General features: G+C 37.8%; 1 protein-coding gene across 1 annotated transcript in view; it reads left to right on the top strand.

Moving 5' to 3' along the window:
* The window catches only part of LOC128156240 (fibrocystin-L-like), a 40,434-nt gene that overhangs the window by 25,791 nt on the left and 2,294 nt on the right, over positions 1 to 12,349 (top strand). Inside the window, exons 30-49 of the mRNA XM_052818297.1 lie at positions 77 to 248; positions 560 to 707; positions 844 to 1,000; positions 1,224 to 1,303; positions 1,394 to 1,523; positions 1,975 to 2,343; positions 2,503 to 3,998; positions 4,321 to 4,492; positions 4,732 to 4,995; positions 5,499 to 5,756; positions 6,364 to 6,612; positions 7,098 to 7,265; positions 7,788 to 8,021; positions 8,385 to 8,678; positions 8,797 to 9,213; positions 9,543 to 9,708; positions 9,935 to 10,167; positions 10,670 to 10,915; positions 11,076 to 11,633; positions 12,019 to 12,326. Of these exons, the coding sequence (XP_052674257.1) occupies positions 77 to 248; positions 560 to 707; positions 844 to 1,000; positions 1,224 to 1,303; positions 1,394 to 1,523; positions 1,975 to 2,343; positions 2,503 to 3,998; positions 4,321 to 4,492; positions 4,732 to 4,995; positions 5,499 to 5,756; positions 6,364 to 6,612; positions 7,098 to 7,265; positions 7,788 to 8,021; positions 8,385 to 8,678; positions 8,797 to 9,213; positions 9,543 to 9,708; positions 9,935 to 10,167; positions 10,670 to 10,915; positions 11,076 to 11,633; positions 12,019 to 12,326 (6,119 nt within the window). The remainder of the gene's footprint in view (positions 1 to 76; positions 249 to 559; positions 708 to 843; positions 1,001 to 1,223; positions 1,304 to 1,393; positions 1,524 to 1,974; positions 2,344 to 2,502; positions 3,999 to 4,320; positions 4,493 to 4,731; positions 4,996 to 5,498; positions 5,757 to 6,363; positions 6,613 to 7,097; positions 7,266 to 7,787; positions 8,022 to 8,384; positions 8,679 to 8,796; positions 9,214 to 9,542; positions 9,709 to 9,934; positions 10,168 to 10,669; positions 10,916 to 11,075; positions 11,634 to 12,018; positions 12,327 to 12,349) is intronic.

The following is a 12,349-nucleotide window of genomic DNA, read 5'->3' as shown; positions in this document are numbered from 1 at the left end:
CTACAATTTTTTATGCTTATATGAGACATATATTCTTTAAACAACTGATTCAGATCTACATTTGGGATTTCTTTAGGAACTGCCAAAGCATGTGATGTTAAGGTGAGCTCTGGTACTGTTCTTGAAACCGCTGCAGGGACATACAACTATGATCCATCAATGACTCCTTCCATGACTGGCCTCAATCCCACCCGAGGAGGGACAGGAGGGGGATCATCCTTAACCATCTCTGGAACAGGATTTGGAACGTAAGTAAATCCAAAAGATGAATTACTATATTAAACAAATTTATAATCAAATATGTCAGCTTTGATAAGCAAGCACTTTTTGCAAGTTCACATTCTTAGTGACTAAGAATGTAATATTGCAATATTTGACAAATATACTTTAAGTGTATATCATATTAACTTTCTTTTGTTTACTGTGGAATAGGGAAGTTGTGCATGAAATTGTTGCCCATGTTGCCCATGTGTTTAACATGGACTGTTAAAGGCAGAATAGGAGGTCGTCACTGCAGTAACAATAAATATATTTCATGTATTATTTTTGTTTGATCCAGTGATGAAGGTTCTGTGCTGATAGATGGCAGCACATGTTCTATTGATTCTTGGTCAGAAAATGCCATCACATGCACTATAGACACACACGAAGAAACTGGGACCTACAAAGTTATGGTGCTTGTACCAAACAAGGGAATGGCTGATTCGGTAAGTACAAAGAAAACTCTCTCTCTGGCAGATTAATTTTAGAAACAAAGCTAACCTGATAATCTATAAAAAAAAGTTATTAAATGTATAAGAACTGTACTTGAGATGAATAGTTTAAATCAGTATTATGTTACAGGGTAGTTTAGAGTTCACCTACATAGACGTGTGGTCATCCCCATGGACCTGGGGTGGTGGTTCTATTCCAGTGGAAGGGGAACTCGTGGTCATTCGAGAGGGTCACACAGTGCTATTGGACGTGGATACTCCCATACTTAACACGCTACTTATTGATGGTAAGGACCCACTGATACTAGCTCATCATAAGGTTCACATGGAAGATGAGTGCTTTATTGGCAAAGTATTTGCATCTTTGACAAAGCTTCTTGTCAATATAAATAGTTATTTGTTTTATATCTATTCTCAATCATACAATTTGTGGAAGAAATTCCTTCAGCCATTCATCTGTACCGGTACATTAAATATGACTGTAAAATGAATCATATCTACACATTTCAGGAGGAAGCCTGATTTTTGATGAAAAGGACCTTGAGCTTCAGGCTCACAAAATTTTGATCACCAAGGGTGGAAAATTGCAAGTAAGCAAGGAGATATCAAAGTTCTGACCATTAAGATATACACAAAATCAAGCATTCATTCATCTTTCACTATTGCAATTTTGTGTACAGGTTGGAACAGAGTCTGAGCCATTCTCCTGGAGAGCCTTCATTACTTTACATGGACATGTGCGTTCCAAAGAGCTCCCAGTGTATGGAACCAAAATGATTGGTGTTCGAAACGGCTCCTTAGAATTGCATGGTATGTTTACATTTATTTCTTTGCATGATTAACACATAATTACTGTAGAAACAGAAATATTCGTTGAGGATTAAATTTCGTTATTTTCGTTGGCAGTATCAATCAACGAAATTAAATCCATGACGAATTTTAAAACCAAGTATTAATGCATACAAAGATAATACGATATGACGAAATTAAATGCCAACGAAATCTTATTTTGTTTAAAAACAACGAAATTTTGACCCAACGAAAATATGTGTTTCTACAGTAATTATTGAGTAAAGCTCCATGTGTGCTAATGTAAATTTTGACTTTAAATCACCTTGCAAAACTTTTTTTTATCATTTTTCATTATCTTTAATCTAAATGTTACTTTTTTAAAAACTTTGGATTTTTCATGCATAGAAAGAAGGTAGATTTTTGATTTATATTAAAGACCTTAATAATAAACTTATTTTTCTTTCAACAGGGAAGAAAATTGTGACTTCTTGGACACGTCTAGAAAATACAGCCAATGCTGGTGCAACTGAAATTGTTCTCACTCACCCTGTAGATTGGGTTGCTGGAGATGTTGTTGTCATAGCAACAACCAATCACAGACATCGTCAGCAGGAGACGGAGCAGCACACTATTGCTTCTGTCTCAGCTGACAAAAGGACATTGACACTGGAGCAACCGCTGACCTACAGTCATCTTGGGGTGACTGGGAATTACGGGGGCCAGGATATAGAATTCCGTGCTGAAGTTGGATTGCTCTCTCGAACAATCACCTTCCGTGGGACGATTGATGAGCAGTGGAATGATCCTATTGAGCAATGTCCTGATGGGTTTGATACAGGTCCGCAATTTTACTTTATTTTTACTTATAATGCTCTTTGAAATCTGATGAAATTGTAAATTGTGTGTTGTACTGTGCCATGTTATGAAACTTTCAGGTAAATGCAATAAAGAATGAACAACATGCATAAATAAACAAAAGCAATGTTGTCTTTTGTAGGGGAATTTGCAGTGCGTAGCTGTTTCAATGGTCTGTTTGGAGAAGAGATTGGAGTTGATCAGTTTGGAGCTCATATCTTGCTTCATGCTCCACAACCAGACTCAGGCAGTGTCCATGCCCACATTGAGTATGTTGAGTTTCATTATGTTGGGCAGGCCTTCCGACTAGGACGCTATCCCGTTCACTTCCATCTGAATGGTGACATGACCGGGTCCTATGTCAGAGGCTGTAGTTTCCATCAGTCTTTCAACCGCGCCGTGAATATCCATGGTACTCACAATGTTGTAGTGGAGTACAATGTAGCCTATAACATCATGGGTGGAGCCATGTTTCTGGAGGATGGAGTAGAAACTGGAAACACTTTCCAGTATAATTTAATGCTGTTTGTGATTGCGAGCTCTAGTCTGCAGAATGATGATAACAGTCCAGCTGCCTTTTGGGTGACAAATCCAAACAATATTGTGCAGCATAATGCAGTTGCAGGGGGCACTCATTTTGGCTTTTGGTATAGAATGCATGAACATCCTTCAGGGCCATCCTTTACCACCTCCATCTGTCCACAGAAAGTCCCTATTGGAATATTCCTCAATAACACTGTGCATTCCAATGGATGGTTTGGTCTTTGGGTTTTCCAGAAGTACACGCCCCGAGCAGGTGGTTCGTGTGGTTCTGGCACCCCTGAAGAGGCTCTCTTTTCTGATCTCACAGCTTGGAACTGTGAGAAGGGTGCTGAGATAGTGGATGGGGGCTCAGTCAGGCTTAGGAACTTTGTTCTTGTGAACAACAAACTATCTGGGTACGAAGGCAAGATGGTTTTGGAAGGCTCTCAGGTCATAGAAAATGCCTTGATTGTGGGACATGCATCTGAACTGACTCTTGAAGAGCAAGGATGCACAAGGGATGGAATTAAGCTCCCGTATGGATATGGTTTTCATGTAAAAAATGTTAAATTTGTCAACTTTGATAAGGATGGGTGTGCTGCATTTGGAGTGACAAGAATTACCGGCACCTGCAGTGTGAATTGTGGTGGGTATAGTTACACTACCGAAGGACTTACTTTTGTCAACTCGCCCAATAGAGGGCAGTTCTTCTGGGCGTGGGAAGCATTGATCACAGATTTAGATGGGTCCCTGACAACAGATGGTCCTTCGCCTGCAGCTGCAGGGAAAACGGTACTCCCTAGTACAGGCACTCTACCATCTACCTGCACAGCCATCGATTCGTTAAGCAAGGGATCTGCCCCAGCTGTCGCATGTCCAAGTGAACTGAAATATCATAGATTTACATTCAATGGTGTTCCTAAATCTTTGGAAGGAAAGGATGCTGTATTTACTAATGCTCATGGAAGTTCAACTCAACCCTACAGAAGCAAAGCTGTAACCCACAAGAAGGGCTGGTTGATAGTGTTTTTGGATGGAATGGAATACACTATGGATTTCACTGACAATCCAGGCCATACCAATTTCACATACAAAGGAAGAATTGATAACTTTGAGGTAAATTTATGTGATAATTGAATATAATTGGCATATTAAACAGTAATTTAGAGGGAAAATGTCAGTTCTTTTATAAGAAATAAACTGCTTACAAAGACCCTCTCCCCAAACTTTCTTTAAATCTTTTTATTTGTGACGATTCAATCACTGGTGCCAGATAGCTCAGTTGGTAGAGCACCTGACTAGAGAATTCAGAGAACCCAGGTTCGATTCACCTTCTGGTCTGTCATTATTCCCCTACCTCATTCAACATTTTTAAATAAGCATAAAATTTCCTTTAGATGGAGTACCAGTATGATTATTTTGTTGTATTTATTTCCAGACCAAAGATGAGTATGTGATAGTAAAGCAGATTATTCAGCAGGAACCAAGTCGCCTCTTCATTGACTGGTCCTCGGGTCACATTCCAAAGCCAGAGACGGCCATTGATGTGGCCACAAGTAACCATGGACACTGGGAATACTCTCAGCCACAGATGGAGCTGAAATATTTAGGTAATTGACCCCTTCACAATTAAAAATTTAAAGTGCTGTAAAGCATTTTTATGTTTATATTCCATACAAAAACCTGAATCCTTACACTGCTTTATTTCAAATGTTGAAATTTAACAGTGTTTTTATTCGCTATACATCAAACTAGACTCTGCAATCATTCATATATCAATAACTTTATGAATAATTTTTGGTCATTGCAATTGAGAAATATACAATATATATAATTTTTCTATCCTTAGTTCGAGGCTATAACCCATCCTCAGTCGGATCAACTACTAACAGAAACATTGGTATGAAATTTAATGTATACAAGTGCTTCTTTGAGGACTGTAAACCTCCCCCTGACCCCAACACGGTGCCCCCCGAGGAGGAGCGACCAGACGATGCTGTTTTCTGGTCAGTGAAAGAGACGTGGAGTGATGCAGAGGAGGGGTGGGGAGGGTACAAAGGGGTAGGGCTGTACGATCTGCCAGTGGATGGAGACAGTGTCAAAATACCGAAAGGTAAAAGGAAATTACTTTAAACAGGAAAAATATAATGTTGTTAAATTATAATATTACTGTATGGTATAGAGATTAAGTTTATATATCCATGAAATCTAACTATTTGTAGGTAAAAATACAAAATAATTGATGCATCTATCATATCAACTGTTGTACTAATACCATTTTATTCTTTCCATGAATAATTGAGCTATTAATAGCTAGGATTCAATACAAAAAATCATTAAATTTTAAGCTGTCATATTTAGCGGCCATATATGCCTGTTTACGTAAAATCCCAAATTTTACTTTAAAGTAGGAAGAAAAATTCTATAAACATGATTCTACTATACCTTAGAACTATACCTGCTGTAAAAATATCAGAATAACAATTGTTTTTGGCTTCACCTGTTTCATTGAAAGGTAAACAAAAGTTGAATGAAGCAAAGTAGCATGATGATACTAGGAACCGTTAGTTATAGAGAAATCTCTGCTGTGCTCTGTATTGGTATTGATCATTGTAGACAAATGGGTTGTGGCTGATACCACACTACCCCAAATGGAAAAACTGATTCTATATGGTGTTCTGGAATTGGACGATGATGGTGGAAGCAGAGACTTTGAGCTGCGCTGTAAATACATCATCATTCGTGGAGGAAGGCTTATCATTGGATGGCCAGACAAGCCATTCCTTGCCAACGCCCTGGTCATCTTGGAAGGAGATCGTCAGACAGAGTATTTTGAACAAGACAGTGGGCCAACTATTGGTGCCAAGGTTCTGGGTAAGTTTCCTTCCTTTTGTCCTGTAAAGTGAATAAGTTATGGTTAACCATGCAAGTATGCAATTTGATGCTACAATTTAAAATGAATTTTGATTGTTTTACATGCATACAAGAATGTACTCATAGATTCATAGGGGATTAACAGAGGGGTCAAAAAACGATGTTTTTCATTTAGAGTGGAGCTTAGTATCATAAGATGTGTTCAATAATTTTATCGAGATCTGTAGACTGATAAATTAAAATGATACTTACAAGCGGGTTAACGGTAAAATCTACAAATTTGAATAAATCTGAAAAAGGCAACCGACTTTAGACAAACAATACTAAGTACTATAATAGGCGAGTATATATGGTATGCTTGACATGCATCAAACTTCATTATCGAAAGTCACCCAACACATAAAAAATAAATGTACATGTACCTGGAGTAAACGAGAGAAACCACTTGTTTCACAAACATTTCATGGTTTTGTAGCAGTTAAGAATTCCTGGCATGACACGAAACTTAATACTTTAGTGTAAATACTATATCTTTATAAATATTATATTTCATTAAACATCAAGATAAAGTGAGTAGTAGTGATTGTTATTATTTGGTCTTAATCAGCTGCCTTCGGAGGTGTGGACATGCATGGTATACAGAAAGGAGACACGTGGACTCGACTCGCTCAAACAGCCAATCCTGGGGACACGCAGATCACACTCGAGTCCGCTGTAGAGTGGATGGTGGGAGATGAGATCATCATTGCCCCCACAGGATACAAGCCTGAAGAAGTGGAAAGGTTTACCATCGCTGCTGTCTCAGTAGATACCATGACAATTACCCTGGACAGTCCCCTGCAGTATAAGCATATCGGTAATGGTGCATCAATTCTCAAGCTTTTATTACCAAAACAGGGTTCAACACTTACTTTTCTATATGTTAGTCCAGATGGACTAGTACCTGTTTACTTTAACTATGTATGAAATATAAACCAAAATGCATTACCAAATTTTGTTTAATATACCGATAATATGCTCTTTGACAATGTATGCATAATGTCCACTCTTTGTTTATATTAAGTTAAATTCTTATATTTTATTTATTATAAAAGCTTAGGTACATAAATGTTCCAGTACTTCTTTAAAAAAAACCCCAAATGAGCTATTGTTGGCTTACTGTTTAAAGCTTTATATTCATATCAAATAATATTGTGCATAGCAAGTATATTGCCGAGTACTAATCAGTCGCACTTGCTTTTATGGCCACCTTTAGTCAGCAGCCACTCAACATGAGAGGCCAGTTTCAATTAATTATGTGAACTAATTTTAACTATTAATAAATTATGTTTGTTATTCTAGCCCACACTCATACAGCGGGTAGTAAAACTCTAACAATGGCTGCCGAGGTTGGACGCCTGACTCGAAACATTCGCTTTGAGGGAGCTGCCTATCCAGACATGCTGACAGAAGCCTTTGGAGCCCGTATAATGGTGTCCAGAATCGTAGAGAATGGACAACTCTACATTGGTATGTGTTGTGTTCACAAATTTTATATAATGAATTCAACAAGATTTGAAATTAACATGAAACAGATCAGTAATCATGGAAAGGAAAATTGCTTTTGGTATTTTACATGTACCTATTTATAAACACCATTATAAATTCAACAATAATAAATGTAATATAACATGTTTTTTTCGTGTGTTCCAAAATTTGCAAAAATGAGGAAAATATACAACATTTTTAATTTGCATCAGTCATTTTTTGGCAATTTGTAAGAGATTGCAAAAAAACCCCGAAAATAAGATCATCGCAAAAAATTACCGGATATATCTACGATATATGAAATCCAACAACCAAAGGGTGAAAATTTGTTCTAATTGATATTACATAGAATGATGACTATTGTATTGATATTTCTTCCACTACTACCTGTAATTATTACAGAGTTCTGGATGTCAAAAGACCTGGGTCAAAACCAAGCAAAATGACCTTTGTCTTTATTACACATATTCCTACTTTACAACAAATTGTTACATAAATTTTCAGGATATGCCCGTCTCTCCAATGTGGAGTTCCGCTATACTGGTCAGGAGGGGTGGGTGGAGCGAGGAGATGCTCGGACCTCGCTAGCGTTCGCTGATGCCGGAACCGTCAATCCAATCAAGCCTTCTTATGTTAAACACTGCTCTTTCCATAAGAGTTTTGCCCCTGCGATCACTGTTCATGGGACAAACAACCTCCCTATTGAGTGGAACATCATGGCAGACTCAGTCTGGTTTGGTATGTATGGTGCCATAAAAAAAAATACTTGGATGTTAAAAAAAAACAACATTCTGTAATTTACATTCACATCAAGCTGTATTTTGAAAGTACAGTAAAACACGCTTATAGATAAGTGCCAGGGACGGGTGATTTTACTTCCTTATAAGTGTGATTTTTTATATCCGTCAAGTTTACAATATGTAATAAAGCATGGGGAATGAAAAGCACTTCACTGTAAGCGTCAATTCATTATAAGTGTGTTTGTTTTAAGCGTGTTTTACTGTACATTTTACAGTTTCAGTATGTGCTTTTTGAATATCAGTTAGAACATTAATTTGGCTGATATGATTATACTTATATGTTACATGTTTATGACTTCAGCATTAGAGACCACTAGTTCCAGTACATTGATATCTCACAACTTTGTCACCAATGTTAGATGGGATGGATGCTTCAATGGTAGATTTGAAAGTCTGAATGTGCGATACAATGGTGCCTTCAACTTGAATAAAGCCACGAATTTGGTGTTGGAATATAATGCAGTGGGAGGAGCCCAGAGGGTGGGCTACAACATTCTAGGGGAGGAGTGTGGTATTACGTCAGTTTGGAAAGATAATGTGGCCCATACTACACTATTGGGGGTAGCAAATTTTCAGCAGATGACCGTAATACCTGGTAAGTGACCTAATTGTTTCTGTGACACATTTTCAGCCATAAGAAAATTATACAGTCATGTGAAATACCTACAGCAAAAGTTTGGGTGTTTTGGTGATGGTACATTTCTTATTGACAGAGGGTATGGACTGCATACAAATTAACAACTTTCAAGTGTGGAAGAACCTGGACTATGGAATATATTACAACAACTTGGTGAGCTCAGTTATCGAAGGAATCAAGGCAGCAGACAATGGCGTAAACATCTTCCAGTTTATCATTGGTCCAGCTGCTGTCCAGCACCAGTATGAAAATAAATTTGCAGAAGTGGTCGATTCTCTTATTGTGGGAACCTCTGATGCCTTTGATTGCAGTACTGATGTCCCCAATACCAATGACTGCAACATTAAACTCAGCAAGCAAAGCCGATCTCACAGTCCAAGAAGACTTGGAATTACCATGGCAACATTTTCTTCAGGAGGAAATAAAGCTCCAGAAAAGCCATTTGCTGGCATAAAGGCCTACCAAGCCATTGGTGGGAGAGGCTATTTATCAGGTATTATTTTCTATAAAAAAAAGAAATATGAAGAGATCGAGAGATAAATATTTTTGGATTATGTTGGAACATGTATTTTTAATGCATTAATTCATGTCTCTTATACTGTATATGCATAACTGGACTATATATATCTGCTTTAAAATAAGAAATATTGAAAAATATTCAAATATTTTACCACTCATTAAAAATATCAGGAGTTTTTGGCTATAAAAACATGTCAAAAATTTAAGATAGATCAGATGTTGATTTATTGATAGTTTAGACTACTTAATGACAAGACTAATGAGTTTAAGACAACTGTAAATGAGGTTTTTTTTTTTTTGAAGATGTGACCTTCTCCAAGTTCAGTGACCGTTGCTCAACCGGCCGGGACATGGTGATAGCTCCAAACTTCCAGAGTGACGATGGAAACCATAGGATGGAGATCTCCACCCTGACATTTGTAGATGTTGATGAAGAGTCCAAAATCTTTTACCCAAGATCCAATTTGGGGTACTCAGTTGTCAAAAGACACAACTTTTTTTCTTCTAAACTTTAAATAATAGGACATCAATTTGTGTTGTTGGCTATAGAAACCTCAGTATTTTGTGAGCTGATTGTCGATACCTACAGCAAAAAGACATAGTCTCTTTTAAATGACTTCAGCTGTTTATTCCATAAGTAAGACTGATGTCAAAAGTATACTTGCGACTCTATGAGGAGATGGTCTTTCTTGTAGGCTGATAAACCCTTCTGATTGTGTGGACATGTCTTGCGATGCCAAGATTAAAGCCTTGCTGGTGGACACGGATGGTAGCTTCCTGGGTCAGGCTGGCTCAGTGATCCCCCAGTCCGAGTACCAGTGGAATGGAGACCCCGCCTACATGTTGGGGGACTACAGGGTGCCCAAGGAAATGCAGGTGACTCCGGATGGAGAGAGAATTTCTATGGACACTTTGGCACCACACAAAGGTTAGAGTTGTTGCAAAATAACTGTGAATAAAATGATACTATAAATGTATTAGTATGTATGATACTTAATGGAAATTGATTTTCAGCACATTAGTGAGGATTTCAGTTAGGATTTTTTAATGTACTTTTTCATATTCATATATTACTGGTAATGACATTTTGTGGTTTACTTGAAATAGCGGAAGCTGCTTTCTGACAAAGTTTTTCCAAATGTATTACATTTACAGTAATCAGTTGTAATTTTTGGCAATGCAACTATAGTGTAACTGTAAATATAATGCTATGGTTAAGATATTATTTGTGGTTCGAATTTATTTAATGTACAGCATGATTTTGTCATTCATGATTCATTATGAAATATGAATCCACAGCAATAGACAAACTGTGAATGAACAGAAATCCCCTGCAGATTGCAACATATTTGCTGTTGCAGCTTCAGAGTAGGTTTTGTTGGAAAGTATGGAAGCAGCACTTAATTATGATTTCTATTGGTTGATTACAGGGATCATTCGAGATGACACTTGTACCTATGTGACAGAATGGCAAGCTTACAAGTGCCCCAGCTTCAAGCACTACACACTGACCATTGAGAGCATGGACAAAGATACAGAGACTCGCCGAATCTCACCAGTGGCAATTCTTGGAGATGGTTACCTTGACCTCATTAATGGTCCCCAGGACCATGGGTGGTGCAGTGGTTATACCTGTAGAAAAAGGCTCTCAACATTCCAGTCCATTGTGGCATTAAGTAAACAGGACTTGATTGCTCCATAAGAATTTCATTCTCTCTGAAAATTAATTTTGAAAATTATAGAACTGAATATAAGTAAGAAATAACTGGTAAATAAATGTCTCTGATGTTCAAAAATGTTGATAATGTATAAAAATTAATTTTTCCTAAATTCCAGACAAGGATTATCTCTTACATTACACTGGGACCTCCCCTCAGCAGTCACGCTTCATGATGCTGGATGTGAATGAAAATGATTGCATTCAGCTTTCTATCTGGTACGCCCAGCCATGGCGCCTGGATGTGTATCATGAGGACCAGTATATTTTACCTGCCAATGCCAGACATGTAGGAGACGTCGGCACCATCGTATACGACCCTCCTCCAGTAGGGGAACCAGACAAATTCAAGCCCAGTGCTGCCACCTGTGCTGATGTATCCGGGTCAAATTTCTTTGACAGAGTGGCTGGTGTACTTACTATCCTGATTAAGGGTCCAAAGCTGGTCAGAATCGTGACCATGGACTCAGTAATTGTGTCTCTACAGTTCCCTGCCATGTCCCTGGAGAAGTTCTTTGGGGAAAACATCATTATGAATATAGCAGCTTTTCTAGATATTGACCCCAAGTTTGTTAGGGTAACAGATATCACACGTGAAATTACAGGGGATAAACGAAAGAGAAGAGCAGTTGATGAAAACATAGTCGGAGCCACTATAGAAATCAGCAACCCACCAGGTAAATTAAGTCAAGGCCATATACTAGTATATTACAGGAGGTATATTTAATTTGTTCATTATTTCGAAGGGGCATAACTTAAGATTGAATCAGATAATTTAATAGACAAATTTATAATGTAGTTGGACAAGATTTATTTTATCTTTAAAAGAGAAGTTAATCAATATTTTACCAGCAAAAGTTTTTTTTTTTCATAGAAGAAGGTTAGAGTATAGTGTACTACAAAATATCATGATATTACTTGGTATACTTTGTTTTTTAGTTATTTAAAAAAAAAAAAAGGAAACCATGTTTAGAGATTGTCAACAGCCAGTACAAATGCACTAACCTTTCTGTGATTTCTGTAACAGTTATACAGTGTATTGAAAAAATGGACACATTTCAGGTACTCCTACTGATGCTGATAGTCTGACAAAAGATGACCTGGAGCAAGTCTCTGTTGACCTCATCAATGGAATACAGCTGACCAATTTCAGTGAAGACATCAACATGAATTCAAACACTTCCTACTCCATCTCCAGAAATATTCCAGAGACAGACAGCCCGGAGTGGCAGCAGATGACCAGCTCAGAGTCAGGTGGCTACTTGGTGGTGCAGGTGGCTGACCATATGATCTTCCACACTGACCTTGAGCCTCTGCATGAAGGAGCCCCGTTCAAAATACAACCCAAGATTCAAGTGGTGGACCAAACGGTACTTTTGCAAAATGTGTTCTC

This window comes from Crassostrea angulata, chromosome 7, assembly GCF_025612915.1.
Source record: "Crassostrea angulata isolate pt1a10 chromosome 7, ASM2561291v2, whole genome shotgun sequence".
NCBI classification, from domain to species: Eukaryota; Metazoa; Mollusca; class Bivalvia; order Ostreida; family Ostreidae; genus Magallana; species Magallana angulata.
This window is presented reverse-complemented; position numbering and strand designations above follow the sequence as displayed.